This window comes from Xiphophorus hellerii, chromosome 1 (assembly GCF_003331165.1).
Source record: "Xiphophorus hellerii strain 12219 chromosome 1, Xiphophorus_hellerii-4.1, whole genome shotgun sequence".
In the NCBI taxonomy this organism is placed as follows: Eukaryota; Metazoa; Chordata; class Actinopteri; order Cyprinodontiformes; family Poeciliidae; genus Xiphophorus; species Xiphophorus hellerii.
In genome coordinates, this window is record NC_045672.1 from 27,581,960 (window position 1) to 27,595,092 (window position 13,133).

The 13,133-nt window shown below is 39.8% G+C and overlaps 2 protein-coding genes across 5 annotated transcripts in view; both read right to left on the bottom strand.

Moving 5' to 3' along the window:
* The window catches only part of rsbn1 (round spermatid basic protein 1), a 9,827-nt gene extending 6,492 nt beyond the window's left edge, over nucleotides 1-3,335 (bottom strand). Inside the window, exons 1-2 of the mRNA XM_032557856.1 lie at nucleotides 2,720-3,335; nucleotides 1,129-1,796 (exon numbers count right to left, since the gene is read on the bottom strand). Of these exons, the coding sequence (XP_032413747.1) occupies nucleotides 1,129-1,796; nucleotides 2,720-3,320 (1,269 nt within the window). The 5' untranslated portion in view covers nucleotides 3,321-3,335. The remainder of the gene's footprint in view (nucleotides 1-1,128; nucleotides 1,797-2,719) is intronic.
* A 713-nt stretch (nucleotides 3,336-4,048) lies between these two features.
* magi3a (membrane associated guanylate kinase, WW and PDZ domain containing 3a) overlaps nucleotides 4,049-13,133 on the bottom strand; it is a 142,441-nt gene continuing 133,356 nt past the window's right edge. The window contains exons 18-22 of one of the 4 annotated variants that reach the window (XM_032557832.1): nucleotides 10,841-10,916; nucleotides 10,615-10,752; nucleotides 10,131-10,269; nucleotides 9,771-9,863; nucleotides 7,554-7,666 (exon numbers count right to left, since the gene is read on the bottom strand). In XM_032557832.1, coding sequence (XP_032413723.1) covers nucleotides 9,811-9,863; nucleotides 10,131-10,269; nucleotides 10,615-10,752; nucleotides 10,841-10,916 — 406 coding nt within the window. In that variant the 3' untranslated portion in view covers nucleotides 7,554-7,666; nucleotides 9,771-9,810. Of the gene's footprint in view, nucleotides 7,667-9,770; nucleotides 9,864-10,130; nucleotides 10,270-10,614; nucleotides 10,753-10,840; nucleotides 10,917-13,133 lie in introns of all 4 variants that reach the window. The other 3 variants (XM_032557840.1, XM_032557814.1, XM_032557824.1) reach the window with 3 other exon arrangements.

Below are 13,133 nucleotides of genomic sequence, written 5' to 3' on the forward strand. Positions count from 1 at the left end.
CATGTCTAATAGTCTTTGTGATATACCTATCCTATCCTAGTGTGTAAACTTGTACCTGCTGGCACATGTTTTCCATGCACAGCAGTCACAGCATAGAGGGAAATATAACACAGTGACATACAATCATCATCAGCCAGAGCTTACAGCCCTTACATACACAGAGGACTGATGGCAGATTGCTCCTTCTCATACTAGAAAGTAAACAAATGAGAAATGCTTGTACCTACTGCTGCTGTTTTTCTAAACAGAAAAGCAAAATGGTTTTGTTTTTATGCAAATGAGAGTTGTCTTGCCTGTTGTTTTGCACTAACTAATTTTTTTTTTGCATAAAATAAGAGTAATAAAACTAGTCAGAACGGGAGCAGAAGTTACTTCCAAATAAAACTTGCCAGAATTCTAGTTTTTCGAGTTGCATTTTTTTTGTTACCATTGTGGTGAAGGACAAACCGACTGAGCTCACAACCAGGGTTTCTGCCGGTTTCACCAACTCAAATTTAAGACTTTTCAAGACCCTTTAAAGCCCATTTTGAATGGAATTTAATACCTAAATGTCGTAAGAAATGTACAAACTATGGAGTATTAAGGTAATGGCAAGAAAAAAAAAAGAATACATAAAATTACGAGAATAAAGTCATAACATTTCTTTATTCTGGTAAAAGTACATTATGTTAGTATCACATTGACTTTAGTCTCATATAAATTTATTCTCTTAAGGTGACTTTGTTATGTTATTACAACTTTATTCTTGTGTTATTTTGACTTTATTCTCGTAATATTATGACTTTTTTCTTATAATTTTTAAAACGTTTTTCTTAGGATGGCCCCAACACTCTGCCATACGATTAATTAGTCCTGCCAAGACAAAATTTAAGACCTATGATTAGCATATTGAAGACCAACTTACTTTATAAAAATCAATTTAAGACATTTTGAGGCCTTGATTTTAGATACATGAATTAAAGACTTTTTAAAGATCTGCGGACACCCTGAGGCGTTTACACTTTTCAGTGTATGTATCAGAGAATACACAACAGCACAGCCTACTGAGCACTAGGAGTGTTGGGTTGTTTAAATTTGAAGCCATGTTGTGTCGAGAACATTGCCTTTGTTTTCCCCTCCTCTACATACCTGAGAATGGAAGTTGCTTATAGTGGTGGTCTCAATGTCTTTCTTGCCCAGTATTTCCATTTTGACAGGTGTGTTGGGGAAGTTGAAGGCAAAGTAGTCCAGGAAGTCAGGCAGATACGAAGCTGCGCCGTGGATCACAGTCAAGGCGTAGACCGCTGCACCTTTGGGCTTCTCGGCAAAGGTCAGCTCCAGGAACTCCCGGGAGAATCCCTCCATCTCAGCTGGACTGAGGCACGCCAACTCGTCGGCGTAAGCATGCAGCACAGATCCGCCTCCGTTGGGCTGCTTCTCCTCGTGAAGAAAGCGTCCATATCTGGTACCGGTCTGGAGGCAGGAGCTGCGGATGTAGTGGTCCTGATGCGAGAGGAAAGGAGCGCGGCCCATTTTGAGTGCTTGGAGGTAAGGTGGATAGTTGTCGGCAGGTTCTCTGCCAGGAAGCCGAGTGCTTTCTTGCTTTATTGTGCCGGGCAGTGGAGCTTCAGGGTTAACAAGGACTGTGAGGTCAGCCCCAAGCCCAGCGCATACAGTCTGAACCGCTTTGGTGTGCAGATGTCGGACCTTCTTAGCACCCTGATCATCGTCACGATGCTTCTTCTTCTTTTTCTTCTTCTTCAGAAGATATTCCTCTAGTGTTAGAGACTTTCCATTTTCATTGTTGGGCATCAACTCTGAAAATACACAATTAAAAAAGTCAGACAAAATTAGAAAAGTGGAGAGAATTGTTTGTGTTGCTGAGAAATAAACTGGGTTTATCTCCAAAACAATAATCAACTTCAATCTCTCAATGCCATATTTTCTTAATATATAGCATCTCTACTACTTAATAATAGGATATATTGTTGTAAGTGATGTTTGTACATAGCATTTGTAATTCTGAGGTTAGAATAAAGTATAAATGTTTGTGAATACAAGATACCACAACACAAACACAATATGCATTTCTGCCATTTTTAAAGACAAAATCAAAATCTATCAATCAATAACTCAAAGAAACTTTAATAGTGTATCACTTTTTCTGCAACTTTATGCTATATAAACAGTTGCATAAGTTTGAAAACCTGTTAAAAAACAAACAGGTAAAGACATATTCAAAAGAGGTTAGAAAGCCCCAAAATATCCAATAATGTACATTCTTACTAAAGAATAACTACAGAATGAAAACTAAAATTATTTAAATACAAAGGACAGACAATGGATACATAAATAAAATGATAATAAATCTAACATAAAAGCTGAATAAATAAGTTAAATAAAAGTTCGTAAACAATATATGTATAATAATTTATAATAAAATGAATAGAGCAAAAATAATGGTACTTAAATACAGCAAATGGGGGTAAACCAGTGCTTAGAGATTAAATTAAAATTACTAATTTAAAATTCATTGTTCATTCACTGAAAAGAAAGGCTAATTTTAAACAGTCAGCTTAGATGTTTAAAATGTAAGCACTACGATCCTTACTGAACTGGCTATATAATAAACTAAGTTAGCTAAAATTATCCGTTTACAAGCTACTGTTGACATTTGTGATGTGATGATCTGGTGTCATTAAACGGCTTCTAGCCGTTAACACTCAAATAATAAGCTCACCTTTTTTCTTCTTCAGTTCAGGAAGCTTAACGTTAGCCTCCGAGTTTTCCTTCTTCAGCTTCTGCTTGTGCTCCTTCTCCCGGCGCTTGTCTTTGAGCTCCTGCGGCTGGGCCTTCACCACTTTGAGGGGCGTGAAAGTGAAGAGCGCAGGTGGCTGAGTGGGCACGGCTCGCTTCTGAGCTGGGAAAGCGGGCTGCAGGCTCTTCTTGGTGCCGTTGGTGAGACCGTGATGGTGGTGGCCGTGGAGGTGATGGTGGTGGTGGATGTGGAGAACGTGTTTATCCGGGCTGAAGTTCTGGGATTTGGGGTTCTGCTGCAGCTGATGCGGTTGGTGGCTCCGGTTCTCGGCGTGCTGCTGCTGGTGGTTGTGGTGGTGATGGTGATGATGGAGCTTCACCTTTTTCGCCACTTTCTCAAATCTTTCTTTTTTGTCGGCTGACGGCGACAAATCCCTTTTCTTCTTCTTTTTCTTCTCTTTGATGAATCTGTCATAGTTGTCCCTTATCCGTTCGTCGTTCACTTTCGCACGGAGCAAGTCGACTTGAGCTGCCATCTTTGCACGTACAGTATGTTTAAAGGGCTCGGAGCTTCTACTGCGCATGCCCGCGACAATTTGTAGTTCTTATCCGAACAATTTGTAGTCAACTTAAACATTTTTGACGATGCTGCGCATGCGTTGTGGTTGCATTGTGGTTTTTGTAGTTGGCATTTGTCGCATGGCTTCTTGGGAGTTGTAGTTGAACTTGAGGTGACTGCGTGCGGCTCCGCACGCACGCTTCTCGCTCAGCTGACGTCATGGTTAATTTTATCACATCCACAAGAGGGAGTACTTCCAGGCGGCAGACGCTGAACCGTTAGTGAACATTTATCAGCAGAAAATTAAAATAAAGAAAACATACGGGTTAAATAAACGGTCAAGAACCGGTCAATAAACCGCCCCCCACAAAAAAAGCAAGCAAACTAAATAAATAAATAAATGTAGTAATAATAATAATTTAAAAAAATAACAGTTGTGGTTACCCCAAACTGAAAAAGAATGCACATTTCAGAATTATACTGTGATTTTCCACGGAGCACAAAATGGGTTAATTATAGTAAAGAAAGTCAATGTGTCCGCAAGGAAATGTTCAAAATAAGTGAAAGGTTTGTTTAGTCATCAGCATACTTGTCTTTTCTGTAGTCTTCCGTCTTTTCAAATGTCATCTTCTGTATTCTGCGGTACAATGTCTGTTGGTGTTGAAGATTGCGAAATTGAAATTGGATGTGTATGCTGTAAACTTTTTTACTAACATTGCCTGGTATGAGACAGAATGAAATACTTGAACTCTGTTATATTTAATCCGTAAACCTTTATTTATCAGTGCATGAACAGTATGCCATGATCAATTTATTTATTTATTTTTCACCCATTGCATAACATTTCCTCTCATCTCCCTTAAAAAAATAATGGAACAATTTACATAGATTTTTTTTTCTTCATGAAGGCATTTTTTTTTATACAGGTGCTGTACAATTTATAAACATTTACAACTACAATGATGTCAAAACTATGACTTTTATATATGTTGGAGCAATGCAAGGCCACAGCATCAGACATGGTAAAGATATGAACAGTAAAAATGACAGTAGCCCATCATATCAACGTGAAAACAGACAATAAATTATTCAGCGGCCTCACAGACAAACATATGTTGCGTCTTCATATGCAGGTAGGGGGATGAGGGTTGGGGTTAAAGCTATGACTTGTTTGTGCAGAGCAGAGGTTGGAGCACTAGATGTCACTCTAGTCCACAGTAGGAATACCAAAACGCTACATCTTCTTTCTTGTTGGTGGAGCACAGTTGTTGTAGTCGATGCTTTCGTAATTTTTACATTGTTTAACACCAGACTAAATCCCATTTTGATCAGAACCTCCCATTAGACTACCAAAGAATCAGAGCAGAAGTTTTCACATTATGTAGATGTGTCTGCAATCACAAACAAGCAGCTTTCATGTCAAAACTGAAGATTAGTTCGAATCTTTTAAGGGTCTGGTTTTGTGTATAAAACAACCTTGACAACCATGTTGGAAATAAATGTTAAGATTTACACTTTGAGTTTAATATACAGTAAAATACAGCACCAGTCACAAAGATTGGCAGCATTGGTAAAAGATGTGTAAAAAGCCTTAAAATAAGTTTGTTTTTATTGCAGTGGAACAATCTTAAGACAATTGAAGAAGAAACATGAATTTTTAGGACATCTATTTTGTGAAGAAAAACATTTTATCTAACAAAATAATAGTTATGAGTACCCTTACAATTAGTTTAAAGATATATGTAAGCAGAGGTTGTTTTTTTTAAGTTGGTCTGTGTGTATAGAAACATTTTAATAATTCACAATTTTCAGTTTCCTAGTGGTACAAAGACGGAGTCACTTTTCTTGGATAAAGGCAAATTTCCTACTCACAGTGAGGAGGATGGTAGGGAAGTTGGTATGCAAAGGTTATCCTTGAAGCACTGCAGCAAAGAGTAAACTCTTGCTCAGATAAGAGTAAGGTTAAACTTTTTGGCAGCTAACACTTCAGGTGTGTTTCCTGTAAAACAAAGTATAAAAATATGTAAAAAAAACAAAACAAAAAAAAACACTCACCATTAAGCATGGTGGAGGATATGTATGCTGTAGGCCAATTTCTTTGGAAGAGAAATTGGTCAGAACAACATAATTATTATTTATATAAAGATAATTATCTTAACAAGGGATGTACTTTTTTTAAAATATTGGTCTGAAATGATGCCTCTGCAATACAATATTCAAAGATTTCATGGCTTTTTGGACATCTTTACCAGGAGTGCCAATGCATGCATCTGGCATTATATATCAAACATTTGAACTAGGGTTGATGTTTTTTGTGCCTCTATTTATAATACAAATAGATATCAAAATGTTTTATGCAAATTAAAAAAGGAAAGTTTGCACTTTTACCAGTTGCAAGGCTCTGCTAATTTATTTATCCTAAATATGTTCAATATTTGAGTAATCACTTTGCTAAATATTACATTTTTCAGATGAAGTACATTAGATCCTAAAGGAATAAATAAAACACACATCGGCACAGTGCTGCTACCAGTGAACAACATGATGGATGACGCTGCTTATAGACTGAGATATCATGTAAAGTCTGAGGCTTTTAAAATGGGGATTTGTTTAAGCAATGATGTGTATCTACATGTTCGGCCTCCACCTAAGTGCACTCGACATGGACGCGTGTGTAGACTATCCTGTTTGCTTTAATTCTCACATTATTTTCACAACACAAGTACAAAAAAAACAAAAAAAAAACATTAGATCTATAACCACAAGTATCTGGTCTGCTCATTGATGCATATAAAGCTTCATAGTGGTCCTCCCACCAACATGGGATTTATAACTTCACATGTTCGGATGCAGTCACACAAATCACAGCTTTCATCGGCTTCTCAAAATGAAAAGAAAAAAAAAGTTTGTCTAATTAGATCATTTGAAGAAAACTAAGGTCCCTTTTGGGACTATAACAGTGAATAAATCCTGCTCGGTTTAAAAGCTGAGTGCTTGAGTATGCTTGTAATCCTTCAAAAGTAAACACACACACACAAAAAACACAGATTCCTTCATGTGGCTCGGGTAGACAGGGTGAGCACTTCATTTGGACTCCTCCAAACTGATTCACAGTGAGTGCTATCAGGAGCAGCTTCCATTTAACCAGAGTCTCTGATTGGCACAGAATAGATTTCCTTCCAAAGACCCTGCTCACAACTCATCTGACGTGGCCGTGCAGCAGAGTCAAGTACAAATACTTGTTTTATGTCAGAGATCAGCAGGTTGGTGCAAACAATCTGAGGCAAACTGGGTGAGAAAAAAAAAAACGACGAGACGTACGTATAAATGAGAAGGTATGTTGCTGGTTATATTTTGAGCCGATCTTTCCGACCCGTGTTCAGTTCTCGTAGGCCGAGCTTCGTCTTCATCCAGCCCTGGAGAGATTTCAGATGTCTGCATATGTGGAGTCCACGTGGGACTGGATCTTGGCCGAGCTGGGAACTTTCCACGGGCCGGGGGTGATGGGAGCCTTCTTGCTGGTGCTGGTCCCGTTGCAGTTGGGATCCTGGATGCTACTGCTGAAACCTCTAGGGTCCCTTCTGTTTGCTTGCTCGGCCGGCCCCTGATACTTGGCCTCTGGATATTCCTTTTCGGCTCTCTCTCTTCCACCCCTTTGGCCGGCAGTGGCAGGGTCGGCGTCCGACCCTGCCCTCTCCCTGTGGGATTTCTGCGCCATTGCCTCTTTCTCAGCTCGCTTTCCCTTCTTGTGATGATCATCGGCCCCCCAGCTTTTGTCTCCACTCTCTGCAGCCCCTCTCTCCTGCCGGTAAGTTGCATCCTCCCCCTTATGTCTCCAGTCTTTCACTTCCCCCGCCGGCTGTTGTCCAGCTGGGCGTCTGGGGCTGTGAGGGTCTTCTGGGTTCCTTGAATGCAGGACAGGATCATGCTCCCTCTTGGGGCCCTTCCTTGGACTAGAGGAGCGCTGGTCTCTTTGCCCAGGAGTTTTTCTTTCCTTGCTCATGTCCTCCAGTGTTTTTTGGGGGCTCTGAGAATGCTCCACATTGTCCATTTGACCTTCTGTTGCTTTCCTGGGACTGCCAGATTTGTAGTCGCTCTGCCCAGTTTTCCTAGGGCTAGTAGAACGCCTATGATTGTGAGTAGGGACCTGCTGTCCTCTTGATCGGTTAGCTTGTCTACCATGCTCCTGTCCAGCACCGGGGAAACCAGGCACTCTGTAATCCCCGGCTGATGGCTCATCAGGGGCAAATACTTTGGAGGAAGATGGTGACCATCCTGAGTTAGAGGACGGGGAAGCTGGAGATGACTGGTCATCGGATGCAGAGAGTCTGGGAAAGCTTGTCGTTGGAATGGTTACTTTGTCTTTTGTACCTGGAAAAAAATATAACAGATATAACAAATATAACAATAACAGATATTGAAAAACATTTCTGCTAAGCATCCACTGGATTTCAGTGGTTTAGACACCATTTCAAATGAGCTCAAAACATTTTCCAACGTTAAAAGGTGACATTTATTCCATACAATTCAAACAAAAAACAAAATCCTCTGCAATAATCTAGAAAATAACAAGAAACATGGTGATGGTAGTTGCTTTCTTTAGCTGTAACTAAATGAATGAATCAGATTTGGCCCAAAACCTTTAGGAAGCTGACGATTAGGTAAGATTTTACTTTTAAACATCGCAGTGAATACAAGCAAGCACCCAAAATCAACAACAGAAAGCTTCACCTGAAGAAAAAAAGGTTTGGAGTGGCCCAGACAAATCCAGAATTGAATTTGTTGGGTCACTATAAGAGGGACGTCTCCATAATCTTACAGATTTTTTGCAAGAGAGTGAGGTCAAATATTACCAAGTCAAGATGTTGAAAGCTAATAAGGTTCTACCAACAGAGTCTGGGTGCTGCTTTTGATTTAACAACTTGTTAGCTTAAGGTTTTGCAATCATAAGCAATCACATATAGCAGAACTGAATAAATTAAATACCATTTAAGGTGGAAAAAGTTCCATTGTCTCTTTGGATATATAAAAACGTAAGCATTTTTCTAGGGGTGTCTAAACTTTTGAGAGCCACTCTGACACTACTGCAGGGTTTCAAACATCATGTAAAAACTAAAACCTCTTCATGTGCTGCAAAGTCAACAAAAATTAAGACAAATAAAAACATTATTCATTAGAAGCAGCATCACACTTTCTGCAATAAGCCTTTGCAATCTCCATCTAAATATTGGCCTAGCTTCAGATATGCATCAGCTGGAAGGGTGCTAGGGTTCAACTGGGACTGACGTTTCAATTTTCCACCGAGCTGATAAGAAGCGCACAGCCGTGGCTCTGAGCTGATATAGGAGGCAGAAAAATTCAAGAGAGGAACAAAAAAAATAAATAAATAAAGCAGAGCGATGGATCTACCGGCACTGAAATGAGCTTTTTGGATTTCTCGGAGCAGCAACTCATACGAATTATTTCTTCTTTTTGTCTTTGAAATTAAAAGGCTGATGCCAGTGAATGCACACAGATCCTGTTATCACCTGTCACTCTTTGATCAGTAACAGATTAAGAACTTTTCCACAGTTTTTTTTCTTTTACAAAAGAGGATGTGGTGTGTTCAGTGGCATTGTGGACACACTCTGGTTCTTTTTTTACCACAGGACTCACTGCTTTAAAATCAAGAGTCATACATATAGTGCTTTGCAAATGTATTTATACCTCCTGACATGTTCACATTTGTTCATGTTATAACCACTAACTTTAATATATTTTTCCTTTGGACACTGGATTGGACAATGGATCCAGAATGGATCTGTGCAACTCTTCCAGAGTCACCATACTGACAGGTTAGGTGATTAATCAGGTGATTAATCAGGTTTGCATTTTTTTATATTCAAAGCATAAAATGTCATTTTATCACCTAACACTGGTTTAAACTTCTGCACAGATGACCCTGACCTGTCTGTTGTGTTCCTTTATTTTCACAATGCTGTTCATTCAAACAAACTTCTGAGGCCTTCATAGAATAGCTGGCTTTTATTCAGGGGAGCTCTTTGTATTAACCAGCTAACTTCTGGCAGAATTTGTTTGCAGTGGATTTAATTTTGTTGTAGTATTATTATTACTTTTTTTCATAAGTGGAGCATTACAGCTTGTGAGCTGTAATGTTGCGCTTCTCCTTGGCAACAATTCAGTGCTACTCTGCTGCACAGGACACTTTAATGAAACCAACGGTTGTATCAGAGTAAAAGGGCGTGAATACATACTGTATGTACGCCACACATTTCAGATTTTTAGATTGTTGAAATATTAAAAACTGTGTATCATTTTCCTTTGCAAGTCTATCACACAAAATCACACTGACACTTAGAAACATTCAAGGGATGTCAATACTTTTGCACAACACTGTAATCATTTCAGTTAACATAAAAGTACACAACAGACAGCACTTGAAATCTGAGAGAAAATTAGAGGCAAAAAGTTTTACCAAGTTTATTAGAGACAGACCGAGAAAAGCAGTGAGGCCTTTAGTGATGTTCTGGTTTCATGTAGAAGCACAGGGTGGAAGAAGAGTTGGAACCTATTGGAGGAAGAGATAAAAAGGTAGAAACAGACAGCCGTGCCAGAGAGGAAACAGGGAGAAAGCAAGGAGGATAAACAGCACAACAGGCAGACTGAGTTAGAAGTTTTGGATGAGAATGGCAAGAGAGAAAGGTTAAAGAGAAGCCTGAAACTCATGCATGTGAATCAGGATGCACCTCCCTGCCAACCATATCGCTCTAATGTATGCCTGGTTAATATGCTGTTGATCTGATGTGTGTGCAGGCGGATGGATGCTGTGACTCACTGTGATCTGGGACGAGGCCCTGGCCGGGTCGGAGCAGCAGGTGAACCTTGTTGCCCCCTGCCTGGATCAGCTCGATGGCCCGAGTGTGTGTGATGCCCTGAGTGGCCTCGCCGTTGATCTCCACAATCTGATCCCCAACCTGAAATTACAATAGTTTCAGTTTACAAGCATACTTCCCATGATGTCACTATAACCACAAGTTTATGATGATGGATAGATAGATGGATGGACGGATTGATGGATGGATAGTGGATGGAAAATGGCTGGATGGATGGAGATGGATTTACTCGTGAATGGATGGATAGATGGATAGACAAATAGATGACTGATGGACGGCTGGCCATATGAATGGATGGATGGATGGAAAATGGCTTGATAAATGCATATACCAAAGGATGGATGTCAGTGTGTTGTTTATTAGGATCAGCTTGTGGTATCACCTGGTTTATCAGGATGTCAGAGAAACATTATTAAACCAACTCACATGTATCCGTCCATCTTTAAGAGCAGGCCCCTCCTCGGCCAGGCGCAGGATGTACAAGCCCATGTTGTACTCCTTTCCTCCTCTCAGACTGAAGCCGAAGCCCCTCTGACTGCGCTCCAGCTCCACCACAAAGCAGCCCTGTAGTTCCAACCCAAGGTAGTGAGCTTTGTTACCTCAGGAACCTTGCAACAAAGCTGAATAGGTGCAATCCTAGCTCTAGTTTTACCTGTTTGGGTCCAGATGTGGCGATTGCTCCCATCTCGTTCGGTTGAAGAGAGTTCCTCATCTCAGACTCAGCGGCCCTACCACAGAGAAGACAGCAAACATGTTATAATGAGACACAAAACAGAAGAAATACTAGAAGACTAGATTAAAACAAGAAGTGGTGTTAATATCTACACACTTCCACGTTGTGATTACAGCAGTGTAGCCTCTCTCTGTTGCTTTCATTACAGCATGTACTGAGAACTATAAATCCTTCAAAGAGCTGTGTTGCTTTTACATTTCCGTGACAGATAACAGTGGCACGCTTTAATGCTTTGAAGAGCTCATTACAATGCCTTTGTGGGAACTTTGCTGCGTTGACACACCATCTGAAGAGCTGAGAAATTCTCTGTGCTGAGCAGAGTTTGCTCACTTCCGACTGCCAAGCTGAAGCCGACAGCCGCTGCTCATATCTGAGCCAAAGCCAAGGCATGCTCTGGTGATTAAAAAAGGCGTTAATGCAAAGTCCAAATGAAGCCACTGAGAAAGGATTGAGGATTCTTGCACAGGTAATCTTGTTTGAAGAAAGTTCAAAAAGAAAGAAAGCCTGTTCATTAATCCTTCCCCTTTTGCTTTCCTCTCTGTCCAAGGAGTGACCACTGGGGGATTCTCTATGCTCTTCGGTAACAAGATGTGTGCAGACCACAGGAGATGATAATGAGCCCCATGGCAGTGCAGAAACAGACGAGAGTTGTGACTTTGGGAGGTAATTTGTGATTTCACGTGGAAGAACCGGCAGTGGACCGTCTCGTGTCTCATGTGGGTGTACAAATTTCTCTGATTCAAACACAGTGGCATGTTGTGATAGAGATGATTTCTATGAAGCATCTTTTACATAGAAATATGTAAGATAAAGAAGCAGGAAACAAATGAACAGAAGTTTGGGAGCTTCTTTAGAACCTTTAATTGGATGTCTAAAAACAACACCTTTGCTTGAGTTTACAAAACGTTCTGCAGTGAAGACAAGCCATCTTAATTAGCCCCAAGGTGCTTAAAACAAGATGTAGGTCACAAAACACCAAACTGTCAAAATAATACATTTACAGTTGGAATGAGATGTATAAAAACAAGCATAATCGTTTTTTCTCTGTCTGACATTAAACCAGATTAAAGCTCACTCTTCTGTTTTATTATGAAAACATAGTTTTACAAAATTATGTTTGAATTTTTATGCAAAAATATTCCAAATTCTTTATACTTCCAATTTTGTCTCAACTGCTTCCAAAAACAGCCAAAGTGCTTAAAAAAACTCCCAGCTGTTTTTTGGCAATAATTTCATGTTTTATGGTGCCTGGAAAATTAGTCATTTCAAAAACCTCCCAATTGCTAAGTCCCAATTGCTATCTGTTACCTAGCAACACAAGTGGAGCTCCAGCACGTTTGGTCAGCTGTTTGTACTGCTGTATGCGCTGTACAATGGCTGCTAGAAAAGGCAAATGCTTTGTTGCTGACTTACCATCCAGAAACCACTTGCTGCATTCTTGTTGGTTGTGCACAAGGTTTTACTAATGCTTTTCAAAGATGTATGGTTGAAAAATTGTGCCATCTGTTTGCTGCCATTTTCACATGCAAATGTAAACATTATATTGAGGGGCGTGGCCAGCAGCAACTCATTTTGGATTTTAAGTGCCATTTGAAATAAATTATTTGTACTATTTTACGATATAGTACAACATGTGACTAAGAACTTCTGCCAGACATTTCTAAGGATGGACAGGTGAATAGGTGGACTAATGAATAGATGGAACTTTGAGCCAAGGGAATGAAGAATAAGTCTTAAAAAAGACTAATATTTTTCTATGCCTATATGTATCCCGACTTGGACAATACTTGAATAAAATTCCATACTTTTCCAGAAAGCATACTAAGGATATCTTATGTTTAGGAACAGTGTTGGTCAGAGAACTCTCCTCCTGTTAAACAAAAATCTGAAATATTTTGTTCTCTATCCACTGTGCTCCTTTAAGGAACAATTGTATTTTATCTCTTCCACTGTCTGGACTTGGGGCTTGTTTAAATATTTGCGATCTGTTAAGGAAATGCTTGGTGAGGACACAAGACAAACGGCATGACAGCTACAAACAGAACGCCATGTCTTCCAGAAGCTTTAAGACAGTCAACTGGGACTTTTTATTCATCTTTCTTACTCAGCAACATTCTGTTTTCTTGGCTTTCCAAACTGGACTGTTCCTCTGAACTACAGCATAAAAGATTCAATCCTTGCTTAATTTGTCTAAAAATTAGAAAATGGCTGG